The sequence below is a fragment of the Vicugna pacos genome, chromosome 9, assembly GCF_048564905.1.
Source record: "Vicugna pacos chromosome 9, VicPac4, whole genome shotgun sequence".
Classification (NCBI taxonomy): domain Eukaryota; kingdom Metazoa; phylum Chordata; class Mammalia; order Artiodactyla; family Camelidae; genus Vicugna; species Vicugna pacos.
Genome location: NC_132995.1, coordinates 25,477,252 through 25,491,070, shown reverse-complemented (window position 1 = coordinate 25,491,070; position 13,819 = coordinate 25,477,252). Strand labels below are relative to the sequence as shown.

The 13,819-nt window shown below is 35.1% G+C and overlaps 1 protein-coding gene across 4 annotated transcripts in view; it reads right to left on the bottom strand.

Annotated features, from left to right (window-relative positions):
* Positions 1-13,819, bottom strand: part of PHKB (phosphorylase kinase regulatory subunit beta) — a 164,826-nt gene that overhangs the window by 77,036 nt on the left and 73,971 nt on the right. For all 4 annotated transcript variants that reach the window (XM_072967307.1, XM_072967304.1, XM_072967305.1 and 1 more), the window contains 5 exons: positions 13,640-13,735; positions 12,511-12,708; positions 9,943-10,000; positions 9,331-9,408; positions 7,215-7,373 (listed from right to left, as the gene is read on the bottom strand). In XM_072967307.1, coding sequence (XP_072823408.1) covers positions 7,215-7,373; positions 9,331-9,408; positions 9,943-10,000; positions 12,511-12,708; positions 13,640-13,735 — 589 coding nt within the window. The remainder of the gene's footprint in view (positions 1-7,214; positions 7,374-9,330; positions 9,409-9,942; positions 10,001-12,510; positions 12,709-13,639; positions 13,736-13,819) is intronic.

The following is a 13,819-nucleotide window of genomic DNA, read 5'->3' as shown; positions in this document are numbered from 1 at the left end:
TTTATCTTATGATGCAGGGTTATTAGTACAGTGATATTATAAATAGAAGCAAATTATTTCCCTATCTCAATTGTCTGATCATTGAGATGTGAAAAAATTTTCACTACCAACAAGTGTTGTACATAACTAATGTTTCACTGTTATTCTATAGAAATAAAATTGTATCTTTATTATTTTGTTATTTATAAATAATGACAGATAAATTAAGAAACCTTATATTCTTGGAAAGCATAAAGGCCAAACTATTAACATTGATATGAATCAAACAGTTAACCGAATCTTTTGAAAAAGCTTATTTCTTTGCACTTTCTTATTTCCCTCTTTGCACTACACCTGTATATCTAGCTTGAGTATCAACTTACACCACGCGCTCATCTGTAACCACAGGCTGTATGCCTCTTATTCTTGGCTATACCCCACCACCTAGCACAGCACCGGGCATATAGTAGGCATTCAAGAGACTCAGTAAATAAAATAATAAATTGGTGGGTTAACAAATTTGGATGTATTATTGGCCATAATCATTACTTTAATTTCCATAATGGTAAAAGTGACAAATACTTTAAAAGGTCAAGTTAATAGACATTTTCTTCCCCCACTGCACTGATTTTTATCATTCAGGAGGCAAAAACAGAGCTCTTCACTGTGCCAATTCCAAGGCACTTGGTTTCTGGTGAAGACTGACAGACCTGAAAGAACTCACAGCTGACCAACCACAGAATATTTAAAACAAAAATAAAGAAACAAGGATAAAAAAGCAATGGCTTTCCACATTTCACAATACAGTACCAAACTTCACAGATAATCAAGCATTCCTATAAATAGGGACAGCTGTCTTAAAACCCTCAGAAGACAGATTAGGTTCATTAGTATTTGCATTTTTATGTACAGAAAGGTTTATTAAACATAACCTGGGTTTACCTCAAATAATTAATTGTTGAGGATAAAAAGAAAATATTAAAAATAATTTTTGGTTCTTTAATGAAATGACCATTTAAAGGAAATCTAACAGAGAAAGTAATTTTTTTTTATCATGACACCAAAATTACACAGGACACACTAAAATGGGCTCAGCAGATAATTTATGGGGTAAAATTATGTGCTTCAAAGCCTAACTGATTCTTAGCTGCAGTGACACACATTAGTAAAACATGTATTAAGAAATGAGCTATGGAAAAAAAGAAAATGTAGATCCTCACCCCCATATATTTTACCAAAAAATTCCAAATTTATATGTTTTTAACTCAACTGATTAACAGGGATGACATTAAATATATAAAGATTTTAAATTTCCTTCATCAAAAAACAGCACAAGCAAAGTTTAGGGGTAAAACAAAATAGGAAAATATAGAGAGGTTAAGTACACCTAAGGTATAAAACATTCATACAGACTGATAAGAAAAACCAAGGTTAAATGGGCAAATAACTAGACAACTCATAGAGGACACAGAAATGACTAAGAAATATATTTTTGACAATCAGTATGCAAATAAAAATCGGACACAAAATAGTATCTTATTAGGTTAGCAAAATTTCTACTTTTAATGAGCATATTTAATGCCACAAAGACTATGGTTAACACAGTCACCCTGGAGACTTCTGAATAAATCAATAAAATCTCTTTGAGCCACAGGCTATGTGACCTTGGGTGAGTTGCTAAACTCTTCTGAGCCTCAGTTACAACATGTAATACACATCTCACAGAGCAGCTAGGAGGATCACTTAGGATGATATCTGTAAAGGATAATGCACAGACTATGACACGTTTTCAGGTAGGTTTTATTTCTGGGAAAAAGTCTAACAATATGTATATAGAGTCTTCTCAGACTTGAGGCATCACTGCTTTCATACCCAATTTTACTAATATATTTGAGGGTAGGATCTTAAATTCTTTTATGCAAGTTTTCTAGCCCTAGAAGCAATTCAACTAAAATTTTTAGTTTTAAGAAAGCCAGTCATTTGTTCAATAAGGAAGAAAAATCTTCCTAGGTGAAGCTTTTAAAGTAATACTGGACACATGTGCTCTCAAGATATTTATAATGCCCGCTGCACAGAAATCCTACTTCAGGTCACTAGCAATCACATGGATACCACAAAAAAGATAACAGAAGTGTTCAGAAATTGATGTATTTCTGCTTGAAGTTTCTTGAAGTGTGACAGCTGGCAAATCTCTTAGCAACCACCATGTAGAAATATACCTGTATGCTCTTATCTATATAGTTTACCTTTAACTGATCAGTAAGAAAACCGTGTGCCATACTGAGAAAGGTAACTGCATCTGAAATCAACAAACCAATGAAAATCAATACCTCAGTTTCTTATGTTCTCATACACACTAGGGGGCACTTGACCATTGACTGTAACTTTAAAATACATTAGATTTCCAGGCTTAATCAGGGGCTTTTATATTTGAGGTCAATTAGACAAGAAATATCATGAACAAAATCAAATGCAATTGGACTTATCTTAGTTACAGACATTGGAGTGAAGAAGCAGTGTATCAGAATAACTAAGCTGCCCTCAGAGAGGCAGAAATATTTCCTAGGTTGTCATATTCAATTCTTGCTGTAAAGCTACTGGATATCAGCCACAGTGACTAGCACAGAGCAGTCCTCTACAGATACCAGCTGGACCACTGAGTAGATAGTTAAGGAGAAACTTGAGAAGCATTTTCTTCTTGTGATATTTTGTGGCTATGGGGCTACCTGCAAGGAGAGCCCATAAGCATCCTGAGTTACCTTGTTATCAAGAACTATGAAACGCACTGTCATAAATATTATCCCCTAGATAGTGGCTGGCAGGAGGAGGGAGGGTAGAAGGAAGGGCACGAAGTAGAAGAACCAGTGAAGTATGTATCTGTCCCCCAGTAAATGCTTTAATGTATTTTCTCATCAGTTAGTCCTTATAACATAAAAATAAAGAAACTGATCATCATGGAAGTTAAGAAGATTCAAGTCATGTAAGTAGAAAGTGGTAGGACTTATTGTCAAACCATGAATTCCTAAGTTCATAGCCCCCAAACTCTTGATCTTTCCACTGCAGTCCAAGAAAAACATAAAAAAAAAAAAAAAAGGAAGAGGAACTAGTGGAGGAAGCAGCAGAGGAAAAAGATGATAATGCCAGAGAAATAATCTATATCACATGGTTACAAGTTTGCTAGCTGTTAATAATCATTAAAAATATAGTTTCTACTGGAAAACAAACTGAGTTCCAAATAATGACTTACTGAGGAACTCTGGGAACCCAAGAAATGAAGTTGGGAAATTCATATTAACTACTTTAAAGTACTTCAATATTTATAAAAGTCTCCTATTAACATTCCTAGGAAATTAAAAAACACTCATCCTCAAAAGAAAAGAATCCTTCATGAAATTCAAGAAAATTTTCATTCACCTGAACATCTGGGGAGTTTATGTACATGGGAGAGAAAGCTATAGTTAATTAAAACTGCTCAGTAGTTCAAGCTTAATCAAATATTCCTTGTTTTAACTCTTGACATTTACTAATAATGCTTTCAAAGCATCCATCCTAAAAAAATTCTTCTATTTACCTACCTTAAGTTTTACACTATACAAAAGTTCTAATTTTTAATGATCTGGGATCTTACAGTAGTACCTAAATGAAGATCAGCACTGTGAATGTCTGATGAAAAGGGTAAGGAAAATTAGTTACATATACAGTCGTCCCCCACCACCATCCACAGTTTCATTTTCTGCAAATTCAGTTACCTACAATCACAGTCCAAAAATATTAAATGGAAAATTCCACAAATAAACAATTCATAAGGTTTAAATTGTGTGCCGTTCTGAGTAACATGATAAAATCTCACAGCCTCTGGCTCTGTCCCACTCGGTATCCCCAACCATCCTGGGATCTCTAATCACAGACATGGTCTGCTCCTGACATCCGACCATCGATACTGTCAGGACTCCATGATTCAGGATCACCAGAAGCAGATGATCCTCCTTCTGATATTTCCCCAGAAGGTCAAGAGTAGCTTAATGCTACGTCACTATGCCTGCGTCATGCACATACTTCGTCTCATTGTGTAGGCATTTTATTATCTCACATCATCGCAAGAAGAGGGGTGAGCACAGTGCGAGATTTCTTCTTTTGGAGAGAGAGAGACCATAGTCACATAATTTTTATTACAGTATATTGTTAAACTATTCTATCATTAATTGTTAATCTCTTACTATGTCTGATTTATAAATTAGAGCTTATCACAGATATGTATGTATAGGAAAATATATAGTATATATATAGGGTTTGGTACTATCTGTGGTTTCAGGCATCCACTGGGGTGTCTTGGAATGTATCCCCATGGATAAGGGGGAGCTATATATATTAAAAAGACAAGCTAACTTTTGGAAGTTAGATTTTTTTTTAAGGTAAACAACTGATATACTAGCTTCTCTTTTTTAAAAAACAATGAACAAGGAAATACATTAAAGTTAAGTATTGGCTTTGGAGAGGTTTTATTAAAGTTATCATTAACCTTATGTTATACTCTCTAATTCAACCTCAAAAAAATTCAATCCAAAGATCATGATTTTCAAGTGACTTTTATGTGATAAATACTTTTAACATGATTTTCCAGAGAACTCAAAAGGTACACTGCTTTCTGCAGACTGATCATCTCTTACATGGTTAGTTTCTAAACTTCCAAATTAAAATAACAATTAAAAGTATAACTAATGGTTGTTCTATTCTAAGACAGGTCCAATGTTGTATCTTAAAATATATCTTATCTAATTTAAAATAAACATGTTTATAATTTATTTACATATTTTATAGCCAACACTGATTTTCTAAAAGTCTAAATTTTCTAAAGAAAAAGAAATACTGTAGTAATTAACTATTTTCTAAGGACACAGTGGGTAGTTCAGGCCTTGGGCCAGGAAATAGCATGTTGAGTCTTTCAGCTCTAACAATGCAATAAAATTCCCATAGCTTTGTTGTATAATTACTCACTAAGGCATACATAGAGCAAAATATTCCTATTAAATTTTACTGGATAGAAACTAGACTAAATTAGTGAAAGCCATATATTACAGAATATTATTAGAGATTTACTGTTCTATTATTTTCTTGTAACTCCAATTAATTGTCCATAAAATGCTGTTAAGCGGATACCCAACTGAGGCTCTTTTAATGAACAAATAATACTTTGTTAGTAAACATGGTATGTGGAATCTTCAGAACATCCATAGACATTTAATGGTCCTTGCAGGACAAGTATGCAATAGTCAAGAGCAACTAAAATGATTCAGTCTTCTGAGATCTTATTCATTTTAACCAGTGAGCTGTTAACCAGATGACACTCAGTTAGGTCAGAGTGCTAATTAATAGGCAGCATCTCCTTTTTCAGTAGGAGATAAGTACATGGTTTCAGTTTGCACACACCTTCTGCATGTTCTCCAATGCCTTTTCAGAAGCACAGCAGGCAAAAGAGAAATTGGCTCTTTCTTGAAGAGAATTGAAGGCTCTTTCTTATTCTTTTTGGTCATGAAACAGGGGTGAAGGCATGACCTGGACTATTTCTGTTCATTCTGGTCATAATATAAGAAAATGCTATCTACACTCAAAATCTATCTACATTCAATACATTTATTTTGGAATCAGGGAGGTCCAATGTTTTTTTACTAACTGATTCTGTTTTCAGTCTTTTTCTTTGTTTAAAAAAAAAAAAAGCTCAGTCTGCTTATGTAGAATAGCTAATTCTGCATTCCCAATTCATTAGCCTTCTAAATTTTATCCAGAGGCTTAGCTCAAATAGCAATCTTTCCAGCTGTTATCAACCCCAGGCTGGATATATAGCAAAAAACAGGATGAGGAAGGCTTAGATCTCAAATCCCATATCCCAGGTACCAGTTTTCAGTCTCAGAACCACTGAAAAATTTCATCATGCTCATTTGTAATTTCCAAGTGTAGTTTACAGAAATTTACGATTCTGATGTTAAAATTCTTGTCTGTAGATAGGTTAACTACTCCTCTACGAAAATATGTTTTATTGAACTGAGTATCAACAAGGGTTCTCTGTATTCATGCTAATGAGATGGAAATAAAATTCTAACCAGAGATAAGCTTACTGCTTGATTCTAAGAAACGTACTTTGTGTATATATATTTATTCTTTTGGAAAATCTTAAAGCAAAACCTGTATAAATAGTATCAACTCCTTATCAAAGAGCTGTTCCTTTGAAGGAGAAAATTTTTCTACAGGCTTGTTCAATTGGCATTAAGTGTATATGGAGACCCAGAAAACACAGAAAGTAAAGGAGCAAACTGAAAACAACATTAGCTTAATTTTCTTTTTTGGTTAGCTTCTGTCTGCTTTTTTACATCATTTGTGTAAAGCTTAAACTGGATATCTAGACTTTGAAATATTCTTCTTTAGTGGAATATAAAAAAAAAAAGGAACCAAAGATGATTACTCTAACACCACCAACAAATTTAGCATTTATGCAGTAATAGTAAGAACAACAAAGACAGTAACAGTATTTCACACAGCTTTTAGTGAAGGTAGTTTTTACAATCAGCCTGTTTCATAATCTGTTTGCCATAAAAGAATTCTGACTAATATGATAGCCTCTCTGATGGAAATGCTAATAGCATTTAAAATTTTAGCAAGGAATGGTGCAGAAAGAGGTACAATGCTTTTTTGTGTTCATTAAATTAGCCTTCATTTCAGTGTGTTTGTAAACACTTCAGCTGAAGTTTTAGGAGAAGCTGAAAAATAATTCTTCAAAGCATCATGAATAATGGTCCCAGTAAGCTTCCACCTAACTGAGTAAATTGCCAACGTGTATTTAACAGAAAGAGAATTCTGACATAACCTATTCTTTTTGTCAACTGGTTTACTAAAGCTATGCATAAGCATGATTGTTACATTAAATCAGAATTTTATTACATTAATAAAAGAGACTCAAAGTTCCCATGGCCTTCTGCTAGAAACCTATCCACGAAGCTGAATGCAGCCTCCAAATGATCATAATGGTACCCACACCTATTGGACTTTCACCCCAAAACTTGCCATCATCATTCAGTGAAACAGACATATTAATATACTTTTACCTGCTAAGAAACTCCCCCAAGACCTCTTAACAGCATGAAACAACACCCAAATTCAAGAAGAACGTCACCAAAAACATACTTATTTCTAAAGACTTGATGACAAGGGGAAAAATAAAGTTTCCAATCTTCTTCACTTACCCAGGAGTTTTGCAATGACATAAAGGGCTTGTCCCCAAAGAAACAGTTTTCCATCACGGCCACAGTTGCTAGGGAATCGTTTCTGACTACCAGGCTTTTTTTTCTCATTTTCTACAAAGTCAGCTGGCACATAATAGTACTTTGGTATGACCGGATAACCTATGGAGTTTAAAAACAAACATTTAAAATACAACAAATCAGTGTCCTCCCCAAATCTTCCCTTCAAGAAACTGCAATGGTTAGAAAGAACACATAGAGAAAGGTTGTACAATAGAAAACTGGATATTCTGGCTCTTTTCAGAAATTCCCAGTGAAAAATGTGGAAAAAGCTTCTTGCCTTTAAAACACAAATTCACATGAGAAGTTATATGTTAGCCAACAATGTGTACATAATCTTCTCTAACGACATTTAATTTTAACACCTTTAAATGAATCAATAAATACACAGCATGTAAATATTTAGGGCCATGAAAGAAGCTATTTTTAATAGGATTAGTCTGTGCAAGCTTTACAAATGAGACACTATGTAATCTTAAATGAAGAATTATAACCCTGAGCCATTGCTTAGAGCAAAGAAATCCCCATTTTAAACACTAGGTCCATTAATCTACCATTCAATATCACTACAGAGAAAAAAAATCCATCTTCCCCTGTGACCAACCCATTTAAAAATATTTCCTGGTAGAAATGAAAAATTACGTAAAGACTAGAATCTGTGGATGAAGGGGGAAAAAACATTCTAACAGAGTGCTACAGAAGACTTTTTGTAGTATCAGCCCATATAGGAAACTTAATTTTTCTAATAAAATTGTACAGATTTCCCTAAAATGGGCTTCTTTCTTCATGTATCAATCAATAATGATATTTGTACCTAAAACCAGTAAAAAGGTTTATGATACACAGAGAATAGTTTGAACATCCTTCTCTGAACATGATGAAGCCTGACGTGTGGTACATGGACTACCACCTCAACGCATCAGTGATCTACCGCTGAATATTAAACGGTCTCAGTCAAGGGATTTTAAATATATTCACTACACCATTCTTTACATTATTTCTCACATTGGCCAAAGGTTATCTGGAGCACAAAGACAAAAATAACAGGTTTAAACATTAATATTTATTTGGAATTCATCTTTATCTATGAACACTTTGCTGCTTTAACATTACATGTATTTTAAAGAGCAAGCACACAGTATATTTACTCTAAGATACTTGTGGAAAACCCTAAAGAATATCACAAACGTCACGTGAGATAGGAATGGGGCCTGGTGCTATGACTGCCAGGCTATGCACTGCATCCTAAGACCACTTCTTTTTTTTTTTCAATCAACACACCATAGTTTTAACTTTCAGATAAATGTGCCTTCAAAACTACTCACTCATGAGAATATATTATTATTTTATTAATACCTCCAAACCCCAAAGATACCTGGAACTTCTTTGGAATTCCTTTGAGAATTAGTTTTCTAGTCATACAGAAAAATTAGTTATATTCTTTTATGGACTCTGCTGGTGTTTAACTGAAACCAATATACTCTAGGTCTTTTGACCATTTCTGAAATATTAAATCCATTCTCAAAGGATGGCATTTTAGAACCACAGCAAACACTCAAAATAATGTGCAACATGCAGAAAGTCCTCGAAACATCTCCAAAGAGGAGGCTAGAATGTTCTTGGCAACAGTAGTGCTTTTAGGCTAGGGCAGAGCATCCCTCAGTGGCCCTCTGGAGGGGTCAGCACTCACCTCCACAGCCATTTCTGGTGACCTGCATAAAAACCAGTCACTTTGTATTACTGTCACCGGACATACAGTGAAGGAGTTTCACAGTAGGTAACAAATGAGGACGCTCTGCCCATCTGGCAAACTATCTCGTAGTTACCATGGTTGTGACCACTTTAATTATCTCCATCATCTTACTTGATGAACTCCTTTCATGAAAACAACTTTATTATAAAAAACTAATACATGATTCTCTCTAATTCATTTGAGGGCCTTTTTTTCATTTTAATATAAATTGTTCTGTTCAAAAAGAAATCATTCATACGTTTCAAACGAACATTAAAGGAATATTGGTAGAAAGAATTTCTTGAAAAAAGCATTCCAACTATATACCTTCTGTGGTGTGATGAAGTACTGGAGTCAAAAGATCCTGATATTCTTTTACTTGTTTGGGATTGCCTCTGAAAACACCTAAAATGTAAAATATAACATCCAATAGCACCTGAGTTCAATAAGCACCTCAGAAAAAAATATTAGCCCAATTGTAATCATTCTGGTAATTTTGTATGTAAATGATAAAAACAACATTGAAAAAAGGTAATGCAAATGTTTATGCTATTTTTCCAGGAAATCGATTTTAGAAGGTCATATAAGCATTTAGAATTAAAAACTGAATTTTAATTGAAATTTCTCTATTCTTAAGTGTAAATGTTATAGACATTCACAATGTCATGGATTACAGTACTCATGATTTCTATTCATAAAAAATTCTCCTTTGTAAATACAAAAATATATTTGTATCATTTTTAAATAGTTCAATGTATTTCATTTTTAAATGACTTAACATTAACTCAGAAAGCAGATGAGCAGCACATAAAAATGCAGAGTGTTAACATCACTAAGTGCAGTCTATTTTGCTAGATGAAAGGAGTCATATTTTATCTCTGCTCTTCTTTAAACCGTTTATAATCTACAGCTTAAATTTCAGGAGAAAAGCTCACTTACCATCAATTATCATGTAAAGGAAAAATATGGGAAATTCACATTCAATGCCATCAAATAGCTAAAACAGAAAATGTTAAAGATTTCAACAATTATTTAGAACAATTATATTCAAACACTTCTATTGTTAGAATATACACATAAAAATTTATTTACTGTAATAACAAAATTGGACTGATTTTATAAGTAGTTTCACTGTTTTTTCAAAATTTTTTTTCAGAATTCTTATTATTCAAAAATTCATTCATTTAATCCATCACACAGTAATTATTCATTCAATAAATATTTACTAAGTACACAGTAATGCCTGGCCTCAACTAGACAGAGGGCTATGAAGACTAAAAGACAGAGGACCCGTCCTCTAGGGGTCACAGCCTAGTGGGAAGACAGGCATGGAAATAAACAACTACAGTACATTACAGAATGTCTGCACATGGTATATACCGAGAACCAAGGGCATGAGACATCTGAGTCTGCCTAGCGCGTCAGGGAAGGGTTTATAGGAAAGAAGATGCCTCCACTAACGCTTGTTGGATTTCTCTGGGGAGATGAGGTAAGGGACTTCCACACAGTACAAACTAGAGATGCATGAAGGGCAAAGTTTGTTAAAGAAACTACTAGCAATTCGGTATTTTTGGAATTAGTAAGGAAGAAGTAGTGAAAGCTGAAGCCAGGAGGGCCAGACAAGGAAGGGCCTGAGAAGTCATGCGAAGAGACAAAGACTTTGATCTGAAAGCGACAGGGAAGCACTGGTGGATACTAAACAGGATCAGATTTACTTGCTAGATGAACAGCTGGCGGTACTGAAGAGGACAAGAAATATGGAGACCAAGTGGAAGGCTGCTGGGAACAATCCAAAGAGAAAAGATGTTAGCCTAACCTGAGATTTCTCAACTTCAGCACTACTGACATTCTGGGCCAAGAAATTCTTTGTTGCAGGGGCTGTCCTGTGCACTGTGGGACATTTAATAGCATGTCTGGTTTTTGCCTTCCAGATGCCAGTAGCACCCACCAAATTGTGGCCATGGAAAATGTCTGCAGGTATTGTCAAATGTCCCCTGGGGAGCAAAATCATTCCTGGTTGTGGATCACTAGCCTAAACCAAGGAGTTAAGAGAGAGGAAGGGGCAGACTTTTAAGGTGTGAAGGTGGTTAAACTTGTCAGCCTAGGTGAGTAACAAAGAAGGCTGAGTGAGAGGGAAGACCCTAGAATGAACCTCAGGTTTGGGGCTTGTGCCGAAGAGTGGAAGGTGAACATAGGCAGACTTCAGTGCATCCTAGTAAGGATGTCCAAAAGGCAGCTGGATACGTGGTAGGGCACTCAGGGGCAGAAGTATGAGTTAGGGATAGAGATCCGGAATTAACAGTGATTGCTAAAGCAATAATCGCACAGATGGTATGAAAAGAGTACAGGACTGAGGATGGATTCCAGGAGACGAACAATGTTTAAGGAAAAGCAGCAGTAGAAGAACCTGCAAAGGAGACTAACAAAGACAGTGAGAGGTGTAAACAGAGAATTAGGAAGAGAATGAAGTCACAGAAAATGGAGGAGAACCTCCCAAGACAGAGGTAGAGACAGAGACTCAGTTAAAACCCTCAAATGCCCATAAGAGGGCCAGTGAAATAAGATCAGAAAAGCACCCATAATGACTCAGTGACATAAACTGACTGAAGACAGCACAGCCACTGAGAAGTGCTGGGGAGAGGAGCTAGATTATAGGGTAAAGAATTAAGTAAGGGGCAAACAAGGAGACGTACCCAGAACATACCGTGCTCTTTAGAAGTATGACAACAGAGAGAGACAATGGGAGGCACATAGGGAGGGTTTGTGTGTGTGTGTGTGTGTGTGTGTGTGTGTGTGTGTGTGTGTGCGTGTGCGTGTTTAATGATTTTCAATCTACCCCACTAAAGCAAAGTCTTCAGTAATGTGGATGGATGCTTACTTTTTGTGGGGTGCTATAATAGTTTCTGGGCAGCTTAAAAACAGCTAGAATAAACCTAGATATGGGGTATATATATGTACTTGAAACATAAAATATTTTAAAACTAAATATTTAGAGGACTATATTCCTCTAAATGGGAAGTGTCTAAGTGAAACAGAAAAAAGAGTGCTTGCTTAATAAATTGAAAATTGTATCACAAATAGATATTTTCTATTATGTAAGACAAATATTATAGAGCAGGCAGGCAAAGCACGGAAAGTGCAACAGAAAAATTAATCACCCACTGAATCAACAGGGTCCAGTATGAGCAAACGGGCCTCAATGGTAGTAAGAACTACCTGATTGAGAGATTACTATGTGCTAACACCGTTCTGGGTGCTTTTATATACATACTTTTATATGTATTAATTCATTTATTCCTCACAGAAATCCCAATAATAGGACCAATAATGGTAGGTACTAATATTATTTCACTAATGAAGAATATTAAACAGAGGTTAGTTAACTTGCCCAAGGCCAGACAGCTAGTAAGTGGTAGAGGCAGAATTCAAACCCAAGAAGTCTGCTTCCTGAATCTGTGCCCCTGACCATCCTGGTATGCTATCTGATATGGGATATTTTTTTGATACCTTAATTTCAGCTGGTTTGTAGTAGCGTCTGTTGGGATCTTCCAATGATGTTCTATACCCATCTCTCAAGAAACGCTTAAATCCGTATTTTCCTTTCAGTTTTCTAACCACTTTATCAAGTGTCTGGTTAAACAGAACTTCATCATCCAAAGCAAATGCAGGATAGCTGATGCAGGGGAGCAGGGCAGCATCAGTGTTCTGGGAGCAATAAAAAAAAGAAGGAAATGTAAGTGCCTGCAGCAATATGATCCAGGAGGATCACAGAGATGAAAAGCCACTAAGGTTATCTGACAGTGAGATTGCTGTGCCCCAAGGGACAGGGAGATGTCTACATAGCATGGTTTAGGGAACCTTACAGAGGAGATAAAACTTTGTTCAATAATAAGGAGTAGTTTCAAGGTTCAACACTGGACTCAAACTTTAAGGCATTACTTAAGGCAGTGTGTAAAACTTTAACACCAATAATTAGTCATTACAACTAGTTTGTCATAACAACTTGTTTATAATAGTGAACACCAGAAAACAATCTAAATGTCCAACAATTAGCTAAGTAAATTAGCAACTATTAAAATTTATATTGTAAAAATACTCCTAGAAACATCTGCAGCCAGATGCTATATAGGCATATAAAAATTTATCAAAGAAAAAAGGTGAATTGAATAAGAGAAAAGAAACAAGGAAAGTAATTTTATTCAAAAGAAACTTAAATTATAAAAAATATTTTCCTAATATTTTATATATTTTTAAAAAAATTTGTTATTGAAGTATAGTCACCTTACAAAACTGTGTTAATTTCTGGTTAATTATATATTTCTAATACATAATATTCTGTGGCCAAAAAATTCATTTCAGTATAATGTTGCTACTCCTCCAAAAAGAAAACAATGTAACTAGTTCTCTATTGCTTTACAAAAGACTCAAAGGAAAAAGCGGCTTTCTCCACAGCTCTGCTCACTTCCTGAACAAGACTTCCATGGGCCAGGGGAGGGGGCAGCAACATCTGTTCTCTCTTCTTACCTCTTCTGGCAACCTCTGACACTTAAGAGCACTTTCTTGCAAAAAACAAACAAAACCACACATCAATCATAAACAACAGTTCATGTTAATTTATTATAAAAAAATATCTTACATGAGATCTTGATTCTCTGGGTAACAGTGAGCACAAAGTTTGCCTATTGCGATTGTGGGCATCGAGATCCACAAATATCACTGACCAGGAACAGCCCTGGAATGAGAGAAAAACATTTCCTACATTAACAAAAAAGCATGTGAACACTGGACGCTTCAGTGAAATAAATTTCACATTATA